This window comes from Scheffersomyces coipomensis (assembly GCF_036884675.1).
Source record: "Scheffersomyces coipomensis strain NRRL Y-17651 chromosome Unknown DFJ63scaffold_2, whole genome shotgun sequence".
In the NCBI taxonomy this organism is placed as follows: Eukaryota; Fungi; Ascomycota; class Pichiomycetes; order Serinales; family Debaryomycetaceae; genus Scheffersomyces; species Scheffersomyces coipomensis.
In genome coordinates this window covers 1,808,678-1,829,159 of record NW_027042893.1, presented here as the reverse complement: position 1 = coordinate 1,829,159, position 20,482 = coordinate 1,808,678, and the positions used below count along the sequence as shown (strand labels likewise).

Below are 20,482 nucleotides of genomic sequence, written 5' to 3'. Positions count from 1 at the left end.
ATGATGGTAATGTGGGGTTATGGATGGGGGAATGAATTGGATGAGAAAGGATTGGCTTACAGTATGTAATTATAGAAATAAGATGAGTAAATCAAAATATTGACAGAGGTAACAAAATAAAAATAAAAAATTACCGAAACTAAGAAAGAAGCCGTTTACTAAAGTAAAGAAAATAATAATATAATATAACCAGTAGTTTGTTGATACCGGAGTTTAATTGAATTTAGATAGTTACAGCGAGAATATGATGATTTAAGGGATGAATAGGATAGGATAACAGAGTAAAATAAGGATAATAAGTAGGGATAATATATAACCATATAAAATAAAATGAGTGAGTGAGTTCTTATCTTATCATAAGTTTGAATCCAGTAATTTAACTGGGTACATAATGTGAAGTAACTCTTTACAACAAGCGAAGACGACGACGACGACGACGACGACCACTAGAACTCTACACTGTAAAACTGAAAGACGGCCACAAACCTAAAAAAAGAAATGTTTTTATCATCTCATACAGTATGCAGGATAATTAACTATTAGTTTTTTGTAAATAAATGACCTGCATATATTATAGTTCACAATCTCACATTTGACAACAATGCCAATGCTTAATGAATGATGTCTCTATCATACCATACAACATGGAGGTTTAGACAAGACATAGTATGATTCTGGTGGGTGAGGATGATGATCTGTTGTTGTTTCTAGTAACTACTACTACTGGTAATCCTGGGGTATGGATTGAATGATAGATAGATAGATTGATTTGATTGAATGATTGAATGTTGATTAACTAATGAGGGTTTAGCCTTACGTTGGTTGTAAAAAAAAATATGTTACATTTAACCATTTAAAAATGTAACATTTAAAAATAATGAGGGTTACATTTTTTTAAAAAATTATAACGTCTTGTTAACATTTACTTGATTTAGATTTTCACTTTAGAGGGCTTCTGCTGCTTAATTTGATTGATTATCTCTCAATGTATGATATCAAGATTTAACTTTATTAGTGGGATAACTCATAATTTTGACAGTACATACAACTAACTAAGAGGTTGCTTTTACTCCATACTCTCCATATTTTTATTAAAAAAGCTTACCTCTCTTTTTAAAAAAAATTATTTACTTTATCAATCTTGATATAAATAATCAGTTATCTTCCCAAACTTTTACCAATTCTTTATTTTTGTTTTAATTCCTTTTTATTATCATCACAACTCATCATTACAACTACTAGTATAACTACTACTACAACTACAACTACTACAACTTCTCATTCATCCATCCTTCTTTGCATATCTACTATTACTACTACTTATATTTATCGCATTTAATAATCTCCCTTCAATTCTTTATCTTTCCCATTATTTATTTTAACAAAATCAATTACTATTAATTATTACAACTACAATGTCAAGTACTGATGAAAAGAAATTGGAAATTCATTCCTCCACCGGTGAATCTTCGGGTCTCGAAGAACATATCGCCTTAAAAAGACATACTGAAGAAGAAATTGAATCTTCTGGTTTATGGTATGATAAGAAAAGATCTATTGGTCTTTTCTCCTTCAGATACTCAAGTGCCATGACTCAAATCGTCATGTTAGCCTTTGTTTTATTTATGACTTCTGGTATGTTCAACTCTCTTTCTGGTATTGGAGCTTCTATTTCAGATGTCGCTACTTCAGATAATGCTAATGTTGCCTTATATTCAACTTTTGCTTCGATTGGTTTCTTCGGTGGTACTATTTGTAACACCATTGGTGTTAAACCATCTTTAATCTTTGGTGGTTTCGGTTATGCTTTATATGCTGCTTCTTTATTCGTTTTCAATAGAGTTGAAAATAAAGGGTTCGTTATCTTTGCTGGTGCTTTCTTAGGTCTTTGTGCTGCTGTCTTATGGGCTGCTCAAGGTACCATCATTATGTCTTATCCAACTGAAGATAAAAAAGGTAGAGCCATTATGATTTTCTGGATTATCTTTAATTTAGGTGCTGTTATTGGTGCCATTGTTCCATTAGCTAATAATATTGAAAATCAAAATACTGGTGCTGTTTCAAATGGTACTTTCGTTGCTTTCATTATTTTAATGTGTTTAGGTTCAGTTATTGCTTCATTCATGTTACCAATGGAAAAAGTTTGGAAAACTGATGGTACAAGAGTTATGACTCAAAAACATCCAAATTGGAAAACTGAATTAATTGGTTTATGGAAATTATTAATTAGTGAACCAAAAATCTTATTATTATTCCCAATGTTCTTTGCTTCTAATTGGTTCTATACTTATCAATTTAATGATTTCAATGCTGGTAGATTCAATGTTAGAACCAGATCATTAAACTCTTTATTATATTGGGCTTCTCAAATGGGTGGTTCCGTCGTTATTGGTACTATTTTAGATTTAAAAAGATTTAAAAGATCCACTAGAGCTAGAATTGGTTGGGTTATTGTTTTCGTCTTAGGTATGGGTATCTGGGGTGGAGGTTTAAAATTCGCTTTACAATTCGATAGATGGGATGTTAATGCTGCAAACCCAGATGCTTTAGTTCCAATTGATTATACTCATGGTAATTATATCGGTCCAATGTTCCTTTATATGTTCTATGGTGCCTTTGATGCTATTTTCCAATCTTTTATTTTCTGGACTTTAGGTGCTTTATCAAACAATCCAAAAAAGACTGCTTTATACGCTGGTTTCTATAAAGGTATTCAATCTGCTGGTGCCGCTATCGCTTGGAGATTAGATGCCATTGCTATCCCATACATGGATTTATTCGGTTCAGCTTGGGGTTTAACCAATGGTTCTTTATTAATTGCTGCTCCATTGATTTTATTCAGAATTACTGATACTACTGAAGCTGAAGCTGATGGTATTACTCAAATCATGGAAGATTCAGAATTAACCGTGGTTAAATCTACCACTGATCATGTTGAAGAAGCTTAAGCATCATTATCATTATTATTATTATTATTTTCTTGTTGAAATACTTTGTGATGACTTGTTTTTGATGACTTGTTTTTTGGGTATATCTTTTAATCAATCTTTTTTAAAGCTTTTTCCATGTTTCATGAATGATAGTTTAATTCCAAATCTTTTATCATTATCTACTACTACTACTTACTACTTCCCCGTTTAATATTATTTTTTATTTTGTTATTTTTTTTAGAAGCAAGTTTTCATATTAGAAATATAATCGATACAAATTTAGACATAAACAAAGATCTTGTGTTTTAATCCATATATGTGTTGATGCTTAAAAAAGGGTATAAAAATTGATCAATTCCTAAATTATATACTTCTTTACTTATCTTTTCCTTCTTTCTTTCTTATCTTGTTTAGTTTATCTTATCTTAGTTTGTTGTAACTGTCTCTATTACAATACATTTTTATTATTATCTTTGAACAATTCACTTCAATCTTGTAGTTTAAAAAATCTAAATCATTTCTTACAACTGAAACTGCTACCATGTCAAAATATTAAAGTAATATATAAGCATGTAACCCCACCAAGTTACCCCACTCGAAACCACACAACCCCAGATGACATACGCATAACACCTCTACCTATGCTTAATTAAACTATAACCATGCATATATCCCCATCCAATATTGCATTTATGAGGCATGTGGTGACGTTGTATTTTATGAAACCTAGATTGCTTACCCTTTAGACCGATTTTAAGAAATTTTGACGGCGTATTCTAATTTCTGTAACGTCGCACAAATTGAGGGTCATAAGGCGATTTTACTTACTATATAGGTGGGTGAATTTCTTTTGTTTATATATGTCAGTGTTGTTCCACTCTTATGTGGGGGTTTGGTCTTGTGAGCTATGAATTTTGCCTTTTAGTTACACTCGTACTTTGTTTAAAATGTTCTTTTTTATTTATTCATGTAGGTGTTTGCAATTGGTGTAAGGCTGGAGTTGTGGCATCAAACTCGTTAACGTAATCTTTAATGTCAGATCTTGTTCGTTTAAGGGGAATCTTAATACTTGACATGTGTAATGCGTTTGAAGTCTGTTCATAACCTTATAGATAGACTCCAATTGATAACTGCCATGTCTACGGGGTCCTATATTATATCGTTCTATATATATTCATTTGCAACTGTATGTTAAGTTAGTGGTGATTTATGTGCAGGATCCAAGATGGGTTCTCTATTTGAAAAATAAAAATAACCAAAGCTTTAACCAAATATCAGTAATTACAATCAAATTACAACGAATTACAGAGGGAATAAACAATAATGGTGATAGATAATGATTCCTTATACTTGTATAATCTCACTTTGAAGCATTCTCTGTCGTTTAATCTTTCACTTTTGGGACAATTCTTAGGAGATAAGAAATCACAGGAGATTGTCGTTATATCATCTACTATTCAATTATTGAAACCAGATGTTAATACGGGAAAGATTGAGATTATTAGTACTCAGAATGCTTTAGGTGTGGTTAATTGTATCGATAAATTGAGAATCATAGGGACTCAGAGAGATTTGTTGGTTTTAACTAGTGATTCTGGAAATTTGTCAATCTTGGAATATAAAGATAATAAATTCATATCAAATTATCAAATTGGCATTACCAAATCAGGATTTTCAAGAATTAATCCTGGTGAATATTTACTAGTGGATCCTCAAAATAGATGTATCTTAGTAGGAGCCATTGAAAAGAATAAATTGATCTATAGGATTCAATCCAATGAAGATGGGAAACTTGAATTATCATCTCCATTAGAAGTCAATACCAAACATTTATTAACCGTCAATATGACTGCTCTTGACAGTGAGTACGATAACCCTATATTCGCTGCTATAGAGTGTGATTATGGTGTGTATCAAGATGATGAAGAACTATATGATCCTCAGAGTACACCACTTCAATTAAATTATTATGAATTTGATCAAGGTTTAAATCATATCATAAAACGAAAATCAAAATCATCCATCCCGGCATCGGCATCTCATTTAATCCCACTTCCAGGTCATATAGGTGGTGTTCTCATCTGCTGTGAGAATTACCTCATTTACGATTCACCCAATAAGAATATCGAACGTATATATTTACCCATCCCAATACGACAAACATCAACTACATCCATTATAATCAATCATGTTTTACATCGGTTGAAGAAGAATAATTTCTTTATCTTATTGCAAAGTTCTAATGATGATTTATTCAAATTAACAATGGATTATAATAATGATACCGAAGTGATTGAGAAATTCAATATTTTTTATTTCGATACTATTCCAGCTTCAACATCATTAAATATTCTTAAGAGTGGATTCTTATTCGCTAATGTTCTTAATAATGATAAATTATTTTATCAATTTGAAAAATTAGGTGATGATTCAACCGAAACTATCATATCATCGATAGATTATCCTGATTTAGAATCGATCAACAATATAGATACCGCAAATGTAAGTTTTGAATTGAGAGGGTTGGATAATCTAGCATTGGTGGATGTGATCGACACTTTAAGTCCTATTACTGACAGTTCATTTGTTGAGGTTCATTCTGATACATCTCCTGATCCTATAAAACAATTATTAACTTTATCATCACATTCATATTTAAAGAGTTTGATTCATGGTGTGCCTGTTTCAACCCTTGTTACATCTCCCTTACCAATCATACCTACAGATGTATTCACCACTAAATTGTTTTCAAAATCAACCAATGATGAGTATCTAGTAATAACATCCTCATTATCTTCCAAAACATTGGTATTATCTATTGGAGAAGTGGTTGAAGAAGTTGAAGAATCAGAATTTGTCCTGGATCAAATCACGATCGGAATACAACAGGTTGGTACGTCATCAATAGTACAAATATATTCCAATGGTATTAAACATATCAAACATATCAAAAATGATGATGGGGAAACTATCGACAGGAAAACTACTGACTGGTTCCCACCTGCCGGTATTACAATCTTAAAAGCAAGTAGTAATAATAATCAAGTCATTATTGGACTTTCGAATTCAGAAATAAGATACTTTGAAATAGATCAATCCGATGATCAATTGATTGAATATCAAGATAAAATCGAATTATCAAGTCCTATAACAGCATTAACCATTGCTGATTCAAGAAACGTCAAGAAAAGTTTATTCGCCATTGTAGGTTGTTCAGATGAAACTATTCAAGTCTTATCCTTACAGCCTCATAATTGTCTTGAAATCCTTTCCTTGCAAGCATTATCATCACATAGTACATCACTATTATTAATTCTGGATAAAGATGGTAAATCAACCGTTCATATCGGAATGGATAACGGTTTATACGTCAGAACTGCCCTTGATGAGATTAATGGAGGTTTGTCAGATACCAGAATTAAATATTTGGGTTCCAAACCTGTAAGTTTATCATCAGTTTCATTAGCTACCATCCCGCAAGCGGTATTGGCAGTCTCTTCCAAACCTTGGATATGTTATAATCTTAATGAGAGTTATAAGGTGACGCCATTGTTAGGTACGAAATTATCGAAGGGGGTTTCATTCATTTCAGAAGATATTGGTGGTGAAGGTATCGTTGCTATTGATGGTAATGATTTGATTATTTTCACCATTGGAGAGGAGGATACTGTATTTGATCAAAATCAAGATTTCAATATCAAAAAGTTGAAATTGAGATACACTCCTCGAAAATTAGTGGTTGATAATAGTTCTCTGACTGCCACTAATAAAGTTGTGTACATTGCAGAATCTGATTTTGGAGTTAAGGGTCCATATCCATCATTTCAGTCTACTGAATCAACTAAACAAGAGATTGATGAAGAGTATTTTGATGCATTTGGATATGCTAAAAAGCTAAATTCTTGGGCTACTTGTATTCAAGTTGTAAATATCGTTAATGAAGAAGCTAACGAAATCATCCAATCACTCGAATTTCTTAATGATGAAACAATCTTATCTATGACTAAGATTAAATTTGAATCAACAGGTAGCCATGAACATTTAATTGTGGGAACATCAACCAACCAGAAATTCTTACCCAATTCATGTGATGCAAGTCATTTATACACTTTTAAGATAAACCCCAAGAAACAACTGACTTTAGAATTTATTCATAAGACAGAATTAGATGAACAACCAGTAGCCATAATATCCTTCAAAGGAAAGTTATTAGTCGGAATGGGTAAATATTTACGATTATACGATCTTGGTCAAAAACAATTATTAAGAAAATCTTCTACAAATATATCATACCTCACCAATATCACTAAGTTGGTTTATCAGGGAGGATATAGAATCGTTATTGGGGATGCTCGTAACTCGATCGTGTTTGCCAAATTCGATGATGAAGAAAATATCTTTATTCCATTTGCAGATGATATCGTCAAGAGACAAATCACTTCATTGTCAAAATTAGATTATAATACTGTGATTGGAAGTGATAAATTCGGTAATGTATTCGTATCACGAGTTCCACCTCTTATATCTCAACAATCTGATGAAGATTGGAGTTTAGTCAAACATCAAGATTCCTATTTAAATGGATCAGGATCGAGACTTGATAATATTTGTGAGATTTATTTACATGATATAATTACTTCTTTCCATAAAGGAAGTATCAATATGGGAGGTCAAGAAAGTATTATATATAGTGGATTACAAGGTACTATTGGATTATTATTACCATTAGCTAGTAAACAAGAAGTTGAATTCTTGAATAAGTTGGAATTAACCCTTCGAAAGTATTTTAATGAAGATGATGATAATTTAGGGATTAATTTATTAGGAAGGGATCATTTGAAATTCAGAAGTTATTATAATCCGGTGAAGAACATCATTGATGGAGATTTAATTGAGAAATTCTTTGCTTTACCTCAATCTACTAGGATCAAGCTTTCTCGAGAAGTAGATAGAACTCCAAAGGATATTGAAAAGAAAATCAGTGAATTAAGAAATAGATCAGCATTTTAATCTGTTTATCTCTCTCTCTTACATAGTTTAAATTTTTCAGTTCGGTTTTATATAGAAAATGTATTATTTTTAAAGGTTATAATTAATTGTATATATTTACTTCCATAAAAGGAAAGTTTTGTCATAGAAAAATAGAAATTATCTATCAATACAGTTTTTTAAAAGTTGCTTTAAGAATATGACATATCTTAGAAACCAACAATAACAATCTAACCGTAAAGATAACATTAATGAAATGTACATATGGATGATTCGAATGGAAATAAAAGAATAACAAAAAAAAGGGAGGGATAATATTATACACGATAAAGACGATATAAACAACGATGAATTTTACAACAACAATGTAACAGGCGATTATCAATCAGATGGGATAACAATAATAATACGTGAATGGAATGAAGAATTAAAAAAATAAAATCAAAATCAACTGAAAGCAAGCAACAGCAGCAATATTTATTTTAAATTAATTGATGTTTATGAATTTTCCCTTTTATCACCACCATCATTACTAATTTTATTCTTTAATGGAGAAACTTTATCATTTTCTTCTTTAACCCCATTAGAATTAGAGCTACTATTATTAATACTACTGTTAAGATTAGCATTTGAGTTAGTATGGGCAAGGATTTTTCTATTCAAAGTTGGACTACCTTGATTATTCAGTTCATCACTATTTTTACGTAATGGAGTTTGACCACTTGGAGTACTAAATTGAACAAAATTCCAAAATGCAGGTGATGATTGATTAGTATTTAATCCACCACCATTATTATTACCATTATTGGTATTTCCCATTTTTCCAACTACATTTTGACCACCGACTCCACCACTTTTAGATCCTCTTTCAGGTGTGAAAGCTTCTAGAGGAGTGACTTTCTTAGGACTAGTGAAATTCAAAGCTAAATCATTAGAAGTAGGAGCAGTAGAATTAAGATTACTACCAGTGTTATTTGAACTATCATCTTGGATTGAACTGTTGGTGTAAGAAGTCAAATGGGCAGCCTCAGCTAATTGATATGAATTCAGACGTGAATGCAGCATATGTTGTTGAAGACCGCCTGTGGCAATAGGTTGGTTGGTGGATGCTGGAGGTGGAGGTGGTGGTAAATTATACAAATGAGTTCCAGAAACTTTTGGTAATTTTGGAGTTATATTATTAAGTTCAGAAAGTTGTTTTATAGGGGATGAAAGATCACCTTTAAGTTGGTTATTACCAGGATTAGTGACATTATTTCCTGCGGTAGCTCCATACATTAGTTGAGTTCCATGATTTTGGAATCCATAATTAGTATTTTGTAATTGTTGTTGTTGTTGCTGTTGTTGTTGCGGTATATAAGAATTGGCGGTCGTTAAATATGCTAACGGATTGGATTGCATTGGGTTTGAAGGAATTGAAGGATATGCATGCTGTTGTTGTTGCTGTTGTTGGAGGAGATTTTGTTGAGGTTTAAATTGTTGTTGTTGAAGATGTTGTTGTTGTTGCTGCTGCTGTTGTTGTTGTTGTTGCTGCTGCTGTTGTTGTTGTTGCTGCATTTGTTTTAATTGATTATGATGAAGTTGTTGTTCAATAGAGTTAGTATCATGTTGATAATAAGTTTGAGTTTCAGGTAAGTTCTTATGAGTTGCTAAATGTAAATGTAATTGTCTTGAAACTGAAGAACCTCTTCTATTTTTCAGCATGGAACCATTAGAGAATTTATTTAAAAATTCCTTTTTATAAGATTCACTAATTTGCCATTTCATCCCTTTACCAGGTTCATTTGGTCTTCTTGGGACTTTTTCAAATGCTTTATTTAATGATAAATTATGTCTAATTGAATTTTGCCAACCAGTTTTTGAATATTTATAATAAGCATATCTTGCACTAATCCAATTATAAATTTCGGATAATGACATTACACCATCAAGATTAGATAAAATAGCTTGAGTAATCATGGTGGCATAAGAATAAGGAGGCTTAATATCTTTTGATTCTTCCTTTGATAAATCTTGATCTAAATTACTTTGTAAAGAAGTAGCTGATAAAGAAGATGGAGATTGAGGTAATTGAGCTTTATCAAAGATTTGGAAACTTTTAACTTGATTATTACTAGTAAAGTTAGTAGTTGAAGAAGGTTTTCTTGAATGTTTTAAAGATTGTTCTTTATATTTTAATAAACATTTGGTTAAAATTTTTTGCAGTATATTTGGAGGAGAATCAGGTAAAATAAACATCATTTGAGTTCCACCAATATCTAAAATAGCACCTGAATGTAAAGGATGAGGGTTATTTTCTCCAACGGATAATTTCACACCATCCATTCTTGCCCCATTTCTACCTTTAATGATTAATTCCCAACATCTTGTTTCTAAATTATATACAATATTAGCATGTTGTCTTGAAACCACTTTTGCAGGACCTAAATCAATATCGATTAAACCAAGATTATTTTGATTTTGATTTTGAGTGAGACTTTGAGGTGGAGGATTAGTATCGGTATTTCTACCAATAGAAACATTTAAAGATTTGACATAATAAGTCCAATCTTTCCCAGCTATTTTAGCATAAGCTTGAACTTCAGTAGCCAAGTTTTTATCGTTGGCATAATAAGCTGCCACATTGGTGGCTTCATCAGGAGTTTGTAGAGTTGAAATCACGGCATTTATTAAATCTTGAGCATCATCAAATATTGGAAGTTCATTATCATCTACTTCAGAAATGAGACGTTTCCGCGGAGTTGAAGTAGTTGACATTGTGAAGATGAGATTGAAGTATCTGTGATAGATTTTATGTGATGAATGAGTAGATACTTACTAAATTGTCAAAAAAAATTTCAGCAAAGCAAAATGATTGGATAATATGAAAGATGCTGACTTAGTACGTATAAGAAATGCGACGAATGAATGAAATAAATAAATGAGGTGGATGATGATGATGAGTAGTAGATGGAAGTGATTGATTGATTGATCTGATTGATTGATTGATGGATTGATTAATCTGATTAGGTGATTCTATTGATGTTGATGCTGTAAAAACAGAGTTTGGAACGACGAATTGAGGGTGGGTTAGGATTGAATTGGTTACAAATGCAAGAACGAAATATGGACAGTTTCGTCTGATGGGATGACTGGATGGAATGAGCTACTGGCAGTTGATACTAGCACACGAAGCCCTCTAAACACACGGTATAGATAGTCAGATGGATTGGATTAAACGTATCTGTTGATGGAATTAAATTGACCGCTTTTTTTGTTTACAATTATTTTGTAAATAAATTTTTTTGTGTTTTGTTCAGAGGATGAAAATCAAAACAAAAACAAAAAAAAAAAAAAATTTGTCAGATCACGAACTTTTGAATTTTATTCCTTCTACTTAGTTTAAATTGTATATAGTTAAGATCAGATTTCTACTTTATTCAATCAGGAGTAATGGATGCTTTTTCAGTTTGAACATGTTAGATCTCATACACTCACTTTGATTGATTGATCACAGTTTTTATTACTAATTACTATGATTTCTTAATTGAAATTTGTGTCCTTACACACCACCACAAAAATGTAAACATCAAAAAATGACACTACTAAAAATAGTTATATATATTAAGTATCTACGGCGTTATATACAGGAGATAGTGATCGTTATATAAATAAATCATTATCATAATAATTAATTGGAATTACAAATGATGATTGAGTTATATCAAACCCTCTAGCATCATCTTTCTCTTTTGTAATCACATCTACTAAAAGATCTTCTTCTTCTTCTCTTTTTTTCTTTAATGTATCTTCATTTATAATATCAAATTCATCTTCCTTTTCTTCATATTCAATATTTTCTTCAATTTCCACAAAATCAGGAGCTAATGAACTCCATTTTTGAGGAAATTGAATCGACCAGATATAAATAGCTCCACTATCTAATCCAGTAGATCCAATTGAACATCGACTATAATTCCATTTCACATCCACTAATTCTTCATTACTACCTTCTAATATCTTAATTAATGATCCCATTGACGTTTCCCATACATATAAATCATGCAGAGATTGACCATAAGTTGATGCTACTAAAAATTCAGCATTATGATTAAAAGTAACTGAATTCCATTGTAATTTATTAATCATATCTTGATATTTATGATCTATTTCAAATTCCCATTCATCAGGATCTTCATCATTAATTAAATCAGGTAAATTAATTTGTCGAATAATTCTATCTGATGCATTTATAGCTAATTTTCTTCCATTTGGAGATATAATTAAATTCTTAATATTGGAATTAGTTACTTTTATAGAATGAATTAATTTTAAATTGGAAGTTTTAATAATATTTAACCATCCTTTACTTGTACCAGTAAAGATATATCCTCCATCATTAGGTGTGAAAGTGGTAACTAAAGTCATATGTTTATCATTTTTCTTTCTTCGTTTGATATCTTCTTCATCAGCTTCATTATCTCCTCCTTCAGCTGCCTCTATTTCTTGTTGTTCTGGTAATGGAGTAGTTTGTAATCTTGTTATTTTAATATCATCTTTATCTGTCATATCCACAAATACAGGTGAATCATCAAATAATGAAGCTGTGAATTTAAAATAATCAGTAGGATGGATACTTGTCATCCAAATTGGACCATCAAACTTAACTGATCTTATAACTGGCAGTCCCTCATCATCATCATCATCCACTTCATTATCATCTCTTTCATCATCATCATTTCTATTAATTCTATTTAAATCCCATAATTTGACATACCAATCTTGAGATGATGTAAGAAGATATCGACCACATTTGGACCAATTTATCGATGTAATAGGTCGTATATGACAATCATCATTTAAATGTGCTATAACTCCTCCATTACTAATTAAATCATAAATTATAATTGATCCATCACTTAATCCGGATGCTAAATAATCCCCTTTATGACTGAATTGAATAATTACAGAATGACCATATTGTAAAGTATTAACTAAAGTTTCAGGATATTCCTTCGCCACCGCAAATGGATCTTGTAATGATAAATTCATTGAATCCTTGTTAGATCTTATCTAGAGTCAACTGATAGTTTAAATCTGAAAAACTTCAAATTCAACGCGATAACTTTTTTTTTTTGGGTATTTTTCTGTTAAGGTTATTTTTATACAAAATGTCTTGACTCTAAATTACAACCAGAACTAACACACACACACACACACACAGTAGTAGTAGATGTGGGGGATGGTAAATAGGGTTAATTATTGATTTATAGTGTATGATCTTCAATGAGTGAGAAGTTTGTAAAAGTATCATCAATTTTGTTATATTTTACATCACCATATATTTGGTAGTAGCAAGCAATTCGTTTTGTACCTTTATTTATTTATTTATTTATTTTTATTTACGTGATAATTTTCTAAAACCGATTTCGTTAATTAATTACTTCTTTGTTTCTTTCTTTCCCATTCCATTCCATTTGGTCATATTCATACCATATCTCATTACAATAGAAGTATATCACTATACATTACACTCATTGATAAATCATCTCATACAACTCATAGATCAAACAACCGCTCATTTCATTTCATCCACGTCACACGCTATAGATATATTATCACAAATATTATGCAATTTCTACGATTTCTAATAATCACTTATTTGTTAATCTTATTCAATCCATGTCATGGTTTAATCCACTTCTATTCAGAAGTGGGTAATCGGAAATGCTTCTATAAAGAATTATCTAAAGGTTCATTATTAATTGGAAAATATAAATTAGATATCTTAGATCCCGATACAAATATTTATTATAGTCCAAGAGATAAAGTTAATATTGGCGTTATCATTGATGTAGAAGAAACTTTTGATTCAAACCATAGAGTTGTTCATCAAAGAGGTTCATCAAATGGTCAATTTACTTTTAGTTCTTTAGATTCAGGTGAACATCGAATTTGTATAACTCCAAAAAGTTTTTATGCTAAATCTTGGTATGGCGGTACAAATAAAAAATTACTTCAAAATGAATATACTGAAAAAGATCTGAATTTTAAATCAAGTCGAATTTTAATTGATTTTATAATTGGTGATTCAAATTCAATTGATTCAAGTCATAATAATAAAGTTCAATCATTATCAGATAATGTTAATAAATTAAATGATAAATTATCTGATATAAGAAGAGAACAAAAATTTATAAGAGAAAAGGAAGCTAATTTTAGAGATTTATCAGAAAGAACTTGTGAAACTGTTGTTAGATGGATGGTTATTCAAGTTATATCATTATTAATTACTTGTATATATCAAATGATTTCTTTACTGAAATTCTTTATAAAGCAAAAAGTTGCTTAATCAATTATATAAACCATAGATTTATCATATCATATAGAAGAATTTGTATTATTATTATTTATCTAATATATTTATTATTATTTTATATTATATTATATTATATTATCACTCGTGATAACTTGTTTGTTATTTAAGTTATCTTTGTTGGTTAAAGTTGTCTTCGCCACCTTATATGAGCTAATCTTAAACATTGTCCCATTATGTCATTTTACAGCTTTAAAAACCTTCGCCAAAATTTATTTCTCCACATTATATACACTACTTTTGGAACATACCTAAAAATAGACTTAACTTGTAAAAAGTTCATTTTAATCTGTAAATTGATAGATTTACAGTTTGATTGGGTTTTTACTTTAACCTGTAATTTCTAGTTAATTTTGAAAAGGCAGCCAAAACCTATTTACAGTCAGTCAAATCTTAATTCTGATACTATCGATCAATTTAGATCAAATTATAATAATCAATCGGATCATTAGTGATTGATTGTGGGTAGAAAAGGTTCCATCACTACCATCCCGATGGCTGTAAGTCATGAAATAACCACACCGAATGGTAAAGTTGGTGATGGTAATGGTAGTAGTCTATTTGATCTACCGACTAAAAGCATTAAATCTCCATCATCATCAAGTTTTGAAAATAGTAGTGTGTCATCGATTCAATTGCTGACTCCCATTAAGAGACTACGGTTTGATGATCGATCTCAAACTAAAACTAGTGTGGCTTTAAGACATCATAATCATAATAGTAATCACCCTCAATCCCCAAATCATAATCAATCATATAATTCTTTAGACAGTAGTCTGGTATTACAAAATCAATCGAATATTCATCTAGATGAATCATTAGAAACATCTATCACATCAAATTCATGGTCATCAAACTTCATCACTAAGGACATATTCAAATGGAAAGAAACGTTGACCATTAGTTCCATTATCAATGCTCCAGACTTCATAAATATCAATGGGTCTGTGGTTTGTATTGAACCATCATCGATTTATATCGCGTTGGGAACAAATAAAGGTTGTATTATCATCTTCAATTATCATCAAGGTGTTGAATTCATACTATCTTTCAAAGATGAAAATCAATCATCTAATCAAAATACTGCTGCTACAACGGTTGATCCTATAGTTAGTACCATGGCATTCTCCGCTGATTCAACATTCATAGCGGCAGGTTATACCAATGGACAAATTAAATTATGGGATTTATCATCCAAATCTTCAGAATCACTTCCTGGAAGTATAGAACCTTATTTCACTATTAATCCTATCACATTACAAGAACGATTCACACAAATATCAGAAGGACATTTAAAAAATACTCCTATTACACATATTTCATTCATTGGCGATAAATATTATCAATTGATTTCCAGTGATCTTTCTGGTTTAGTATTCTATCATAATGGGATTAAAAAATTCTTACAAAAATATTTCATATCTCAAAAACTTCTAGGCAATAATGATGCAAATATAAGTGATAATAGTACGTTAATCAATGATTGTCAAGTATTACCCTTGGGAGATTCTAATCAATTGACCGATCAATTGGGTCTTATGGCTGTCATCACGAATAATATCTTAACCATTGTTTCAATATTATCCTTAAATAATCCTCATAATGTTAATCTTATACAACATTTTAAAATCGGGAAATCAAAATATGTCAATAATCTTGATAATGTGATAGGAAGTTTGGATTGGTTCCCCTGTATGAAAGCTGGAGAAGAAGATGGTGATGAGAATAATAATACCATTTTAAATGCTAAACTTGCTTATGCTTGGAATAACGTACTAACGATCTTAGAATTGGATAATCAATCAATCTCAGGAAATATGATAAATGTATTAAAGGAATTGAAAGATAAAGATAAGGGATTACCCAAATTTCATATTTATAAAACAGTGAGATGGTTAACTCCAGATTCCAATGATTCAATCGTATCAGTTAAATGGTTATCATCAAGTATTTTAAACGTATTCGTTAAAAATCATGATCTCGAAACCATCACTATGACTTCGCTTTACTATTCTCCTAATAAAGAACTTATAATCGCTGGTCAAGATAGTATCGCAAATTTAAGTATTACCAATAATTTATTATTTGGTACTACTCATGAAAGAGGTACTACGAGAATTACGAAAACAGCGTTTGAATCATATAACTATTCGATAAAAGTGGTTAAACATAGGATATTGGCTATTTCAGATGATAAAAAAGTCTTCATTGGTAGACTGTCAAATTGGGCAGATACCTTATATGAATTATTATCTCAAAAACAATATTTTCAAGCTTTATCTACTGCTAATGATTATTATCTTTCAACTAATTCTGGTAAATTGGTACTTGTGGGATTACCGGCTGATCCTAATGAAAGAGCCAAAATTATGACAGTTTATTTATTAAAAATTATGCAAGAATCAATTCCTCATATCTTTACGAATCATGATTCTTATGGACAATTGAATACATGTCTTAATATTCTTTCTTACCTTTCAACAAGTGGAAGTAAAGAGGAATCTTCATCATCTTTATCACAAGATTTGATGGATTTAATGGAATCAATATATGAAAATTTTCAAAAGGATGGATTATTCTTTGAAACTTTAAAATCATTTATTTTATTAGGAAGCATTACAACCATCCCTCCTATTGTATTACAGAAGTTAGTGGAGTATTTTGTGGAGAATGATCAAGGTGAATTATTAACTGAAATGCTTTGCTTACTAGATATTCAACTATTGGATATTGATTTAACCATTCAGTTATGTGAAAAGTATAACTTACGTGAATGTCTAATTTATATTTGGAATTTCTTATTAAATGATTATTCAACTCCTTTAATTGATTTTGTTAATGATTTTAATAAAAATCCACAGTTCATAAGGTCAGATGATTATCTTCAAGCTTATACTTATATGTCATATATTCTTACTGGTAGACAATATCCTACTGATAGATTCATAGATTTTAACAAAGAATTGGCAGCTAAAGAAAGTATAACCAATGTTTTATTTTCCATGACTCCTATTGTCATCAATGGCAAGTCTATTCAAACAAAGAATGATAAAACGATATTTCCATATTTGTATTGTTTCTTACGGGCTAATTCATTTGAAATGTTGACGACATTAAATGAATTCTTTGAAGATCGATATTTGAATGATGATGAAAATCGAAAGTTAAATCGTCAATACATTACAGAGGCTTTATTGGATGTATATGAAATTAATCAATTACAATTCACTGATTTTGATCGTTGTCAATTAGCCATATTCATTGGGAGAAATTATCCCAAATATTCTCAATTTATAAGATTATCAGAATCTACTTTGAATCGAATTATCAATGATTTATGCAATAATACTGATCAAGAACTTGTGATTGATTGTGAATTGGCATTACAAAGTTTATTGCCTCATTATGAACCAGAAGATGATGATTATTTATTAGAAAAGTTACATATTGCAAAGTATTATAATGTGTTGTTGAATATTTATAAATCACAAGGTAAATACTCTAAAGTATTAGAGATTTGGCTTGAAAAATTAAGTGATAGAAATGAATTACTTAACGATATTGATAACAATGAGACAGATAATGAATCAATTAATAATATCTTGGAGAATTCGTTCATGCTATCTAAATCAATTACTGATAAATTAAGTTTAGTTCGAGTGATTAGGAATAATTTTGAAACTTTTGCATCCTTAGATTTGCATAGTTTTATCAACCTTTTATCACGATACAATCCCCAATTACATGAAGAAATCTTACTTGTATGTGAGAATGATATATTTGTGTTTAAATATTTGGAAGTTTTATTTCAAACTCTGAATATTATGGAAATATCGCATAATATTAGTAACTTCAATAAATTAATCATTAAATATCTTGAATTGTTATATACCTTCAAAAGATCAACTCAAATCTTTGATTTCTTAGAAGAATGGAAATACGAATTGTTTAAAAACAAATCAGAATTTTATACCATCTTTGAATTAGTCAAGGAGAAAGATTTGATTGAATGTGTGGCAAGTTTAATGTTATTGGAAGACAAGTATCGTGAGTCATTGGACGAATTGTTACGATTCATGAAAACTATGGTTGCAAAGATTGCGAACGAAGATGTGAATGGTCAACAAAAAGAATTGACTAGATTCAGGATAATTTTAAACCATGGTATAAGTATATGTCAAAAACCTCAAACATTTGATATTGAATACGATAATGAATTGAAATTAAATGAAAAAATGTGGTTAGAGCTTATTGAAAATTTAGTGGAATTGGCTAATCTTTCCATGGCTAATCAACTAGTTCATGAGTTTCTTAATAAGTGTATTCATGATGTATTTAGAACCATCAGTGATACTAAATTGAAACAACAAGAGAGATCATTTTTGGTTATATTTAATAAGTTCTTAGCTAATTCATCTGATAAATCAACTTTATCAAATATTAGAGGTATATTACAGGAAGTTTTTATCTCATATTCTTATGAGAGTGAAATGTTAAAGATTTCCTTGTCCATGTTGAATGAAAACATTTATAAAAGTATGAAGCTTATTAAATTGGAGAATTTGAAAGGTTGGGTAATCAAATCGAAGATTTGTTCATCCTGTAGCAAAGTAATGTGGGGGAATAGTTTAAATAATGATATTTTATCAGAACATTATAATGCTTGGGAAGATAAACAACGATCAATATTAATGTTAAGTTCTTCCACCAATGATGATAACCAATATTTCAAGGCGCCTTATGATAAGGAGAAATATCATAATTGTGAGTTGATATTCTTTAAATGTAACCATGGATATCATTCAAAGTGTTTAGATAATCTTGGTGGTAAAGACATTAAGACTTGTGTAATATGTTATACAGATTAGGATAGGATAGGATAGGATAGGAGAATAATAGAAATAATAATAATAATAATAATAAATATGTATATATACAGAGATAGTTGGGTGATTATTTTTCAATTACCGAAATAAGATACGGCTATCAAACCTTGGCGATTGAAATGATTTTCAATTGCATAAAATCGTTCTACCACAGACTACGTAAAAAAAATAAACACTTCTTAAAGGCGTGCGTAATAAGTATCATGTACCAACTTGAAGTTAAAGTTTGAGGCATCTTGTTATTTTAAGGCACCAAGACATGTCATTTCATTAATTGACAACCTTATCACCTTCCAATGTATAAATGTAATACCATGCTCAATGGATTTAACCAATGGATAAATGCAATCAATCCACCTCAAAATACAACGGAGTTCAGTACAATGTCTACTAACGTAGAACAATTCTCATATTATGTCAATCACTGCAGATTTGAAATGAGTCGAATCGATAACGATAAGAATCTAGATTAAACACATATTGCACCGATTGGGAAATGTCAATACCATATTCGGCGACTCTCATAAACAAAGTTACACAAATCAGGAATTAGTTCCGAGCCACACACAAAAATTAAAAAATCAAAAAAAAAAAGTGAGAAGGGGAAAAAACAAACCAAAAATTACCCCTATAACCCACACACCTTAAATACAATTGCAATTATGTTAGGGTTTAGATTTTTAACATTATTCAGGGGATTCAGTGCCGTATCGATACCACATAGACAATGCAATGAAGCATTAATTGTGTTCTCCTTAAATTTTAATTATGATTTTTTACCTTTTTGAACAATTGCTGTTGAAGGAATGGTTGTGGGACCCGGATCCCTCATCAGGACTAAACCGCCTCTCCTCGGTTATTGAATAACGTTATGACAAAGAGGAGTAGATATTACTAGACTTTAATTAAGTCGGCATACTGCAGAAGAAATTATTTGCTCATAGAAAAGATGCAAAGTTAATTATTGCTATCCAATATTAGGCTACTGGCTGATTTCCCTTTACTACATTGAAAATGTTTAGTTAATGTAATATAATGTACCACCCCTTCTAGGAATGGAGGAACTAGAACCTGAACTGGAACTGGAACTAGATCTGTTTCTTTATTGTAAAATAGAAGTGTCTAGAAACGGTAAAAATAATATTCTAAAAGGAATTGAATAATAGAGAATTGAAAAAGCAGTAATAATAGAAGGCATTGTCTAAACAAAAATAATAAAAATAATATTTCTATTAACCCAAAAATAAAAGAATTTAAAACAGATTTCGTAATAATAAAATACAAGAAATAATAGCATTATTTTTATGTAAGTATAGTATAGT

At 30.3% G+C, this 20,482-nt stretch overlaps 6 protein-coding genes across 6 annotated transcripts; 4 read left to right on the top strand and 2 right to left on the bottom strand. All coding sequences in view use genetic code 12, as the record gives it.

Annotated features, from left to right (window-relative positions):
* Positions 1-1,415: 1,415 nt before the first annotated feature.
* Positions 1,416-2,948, top strand: NGT1 (Ngt1p; the record flags this gene model as incomplete). The annotated part of the gene is made up of 1 exon (XM_064905873.1): positions 1,416-2,948. The coding sequence occupies one exon, from the start codon at positions 1,416-1,418 to the stop codon at positions 2,946-2,948; it is 1,533 nt and encodes a 510-aa protein (XP_064763949.1).
* A 1,305-nt stretch (positions 2,949-4,253) lies between these two features.
* Positions 4,254-7,940, top strand: DFJ63DRAFT_284692 (U2 snRNP complex subunit; the record flags this gene model as incomplete). The annotated part of the gene is made up of 1 exon (XM_064904833.1): positions 4,254-7,940. The coding sequence occupies one exon, from the start codon at positions 4,254-4,256 to the stop codon at positions 7,938-7,940; it is 3,687 nt and encodes a 1,228-aa protein (XP_064763948.1).
* A 477-nt stretch (positions 7,941-8,417) lies between these two features.
* FKH2 (forkhead family transcription factor) lies at positions 8,418-10,676 on the bottom strand (the record flags this gene model as incomplete). The annotated part of the gene is made up of 1 exon (XM_064905872.1): positions 8,418-10,676. The coding sequence occupies one exon, from the start codon at positions 10,674-10,676 to the stop codon at positions 8,418-8,420; it is 2,259 nt and encodes a 752-aa protein (XP_064763947.1).
* A 442-nt stretch (positions 10,677-11,118) lies between these two features.
* SWD1 (COMPASS subunit protein) lies at positions 11,119-13,365 on the bottom strand. The gene has a single exon (XM_064909171.1). It carries the CDS (start codon positions 12,948-12,950, stop codon positions 11,562-11,564), a length of 1,389 nt encoding a protein of 462 aa, XP_064763946.1. The 5' UTR covers positions 12,951-13,365; the 3' UTR covers positions 11,119-11,561.
* Positions 13,366-13,527: 162 nt separating this feature from the next.
* DFJ63DRAFT_334193 (p24 family protein) lies at positions 13,528-14,250 on the top strand (the record flags this gene model as incomplete). Its single annotated transcript, XM_064907992.1, has 1 exon — positions 13,528-14,250. One exon carries the CDS (start codon positions 13,528-13,530, stop codon positions 14,248-14,250), a length of 723 nt encoding a protein of 240 aa, XP_064763945.1.
* A 180-nt stretch (positions 14,251-14,430) lies between these two features.
* VPS8 (CORVET complex membrane-binding subunit) lies at positions 14,431-19,244 on the top strand. Its single transcript, XM_064906880.1, has one exon. It carries the CDS (start codon positions 14,769-14,771, stop codon positions 19,140-19,142), a length of 4,374 nt encoding a protein of 1,457 aa, XP_064763944.1. The 5' UTR covers positions 14,431-14,768; the 3' UTR covers positions 19,143-19,244.
* Positions 19,245-20,482: the final 1,238 nt, after the last annotated feature.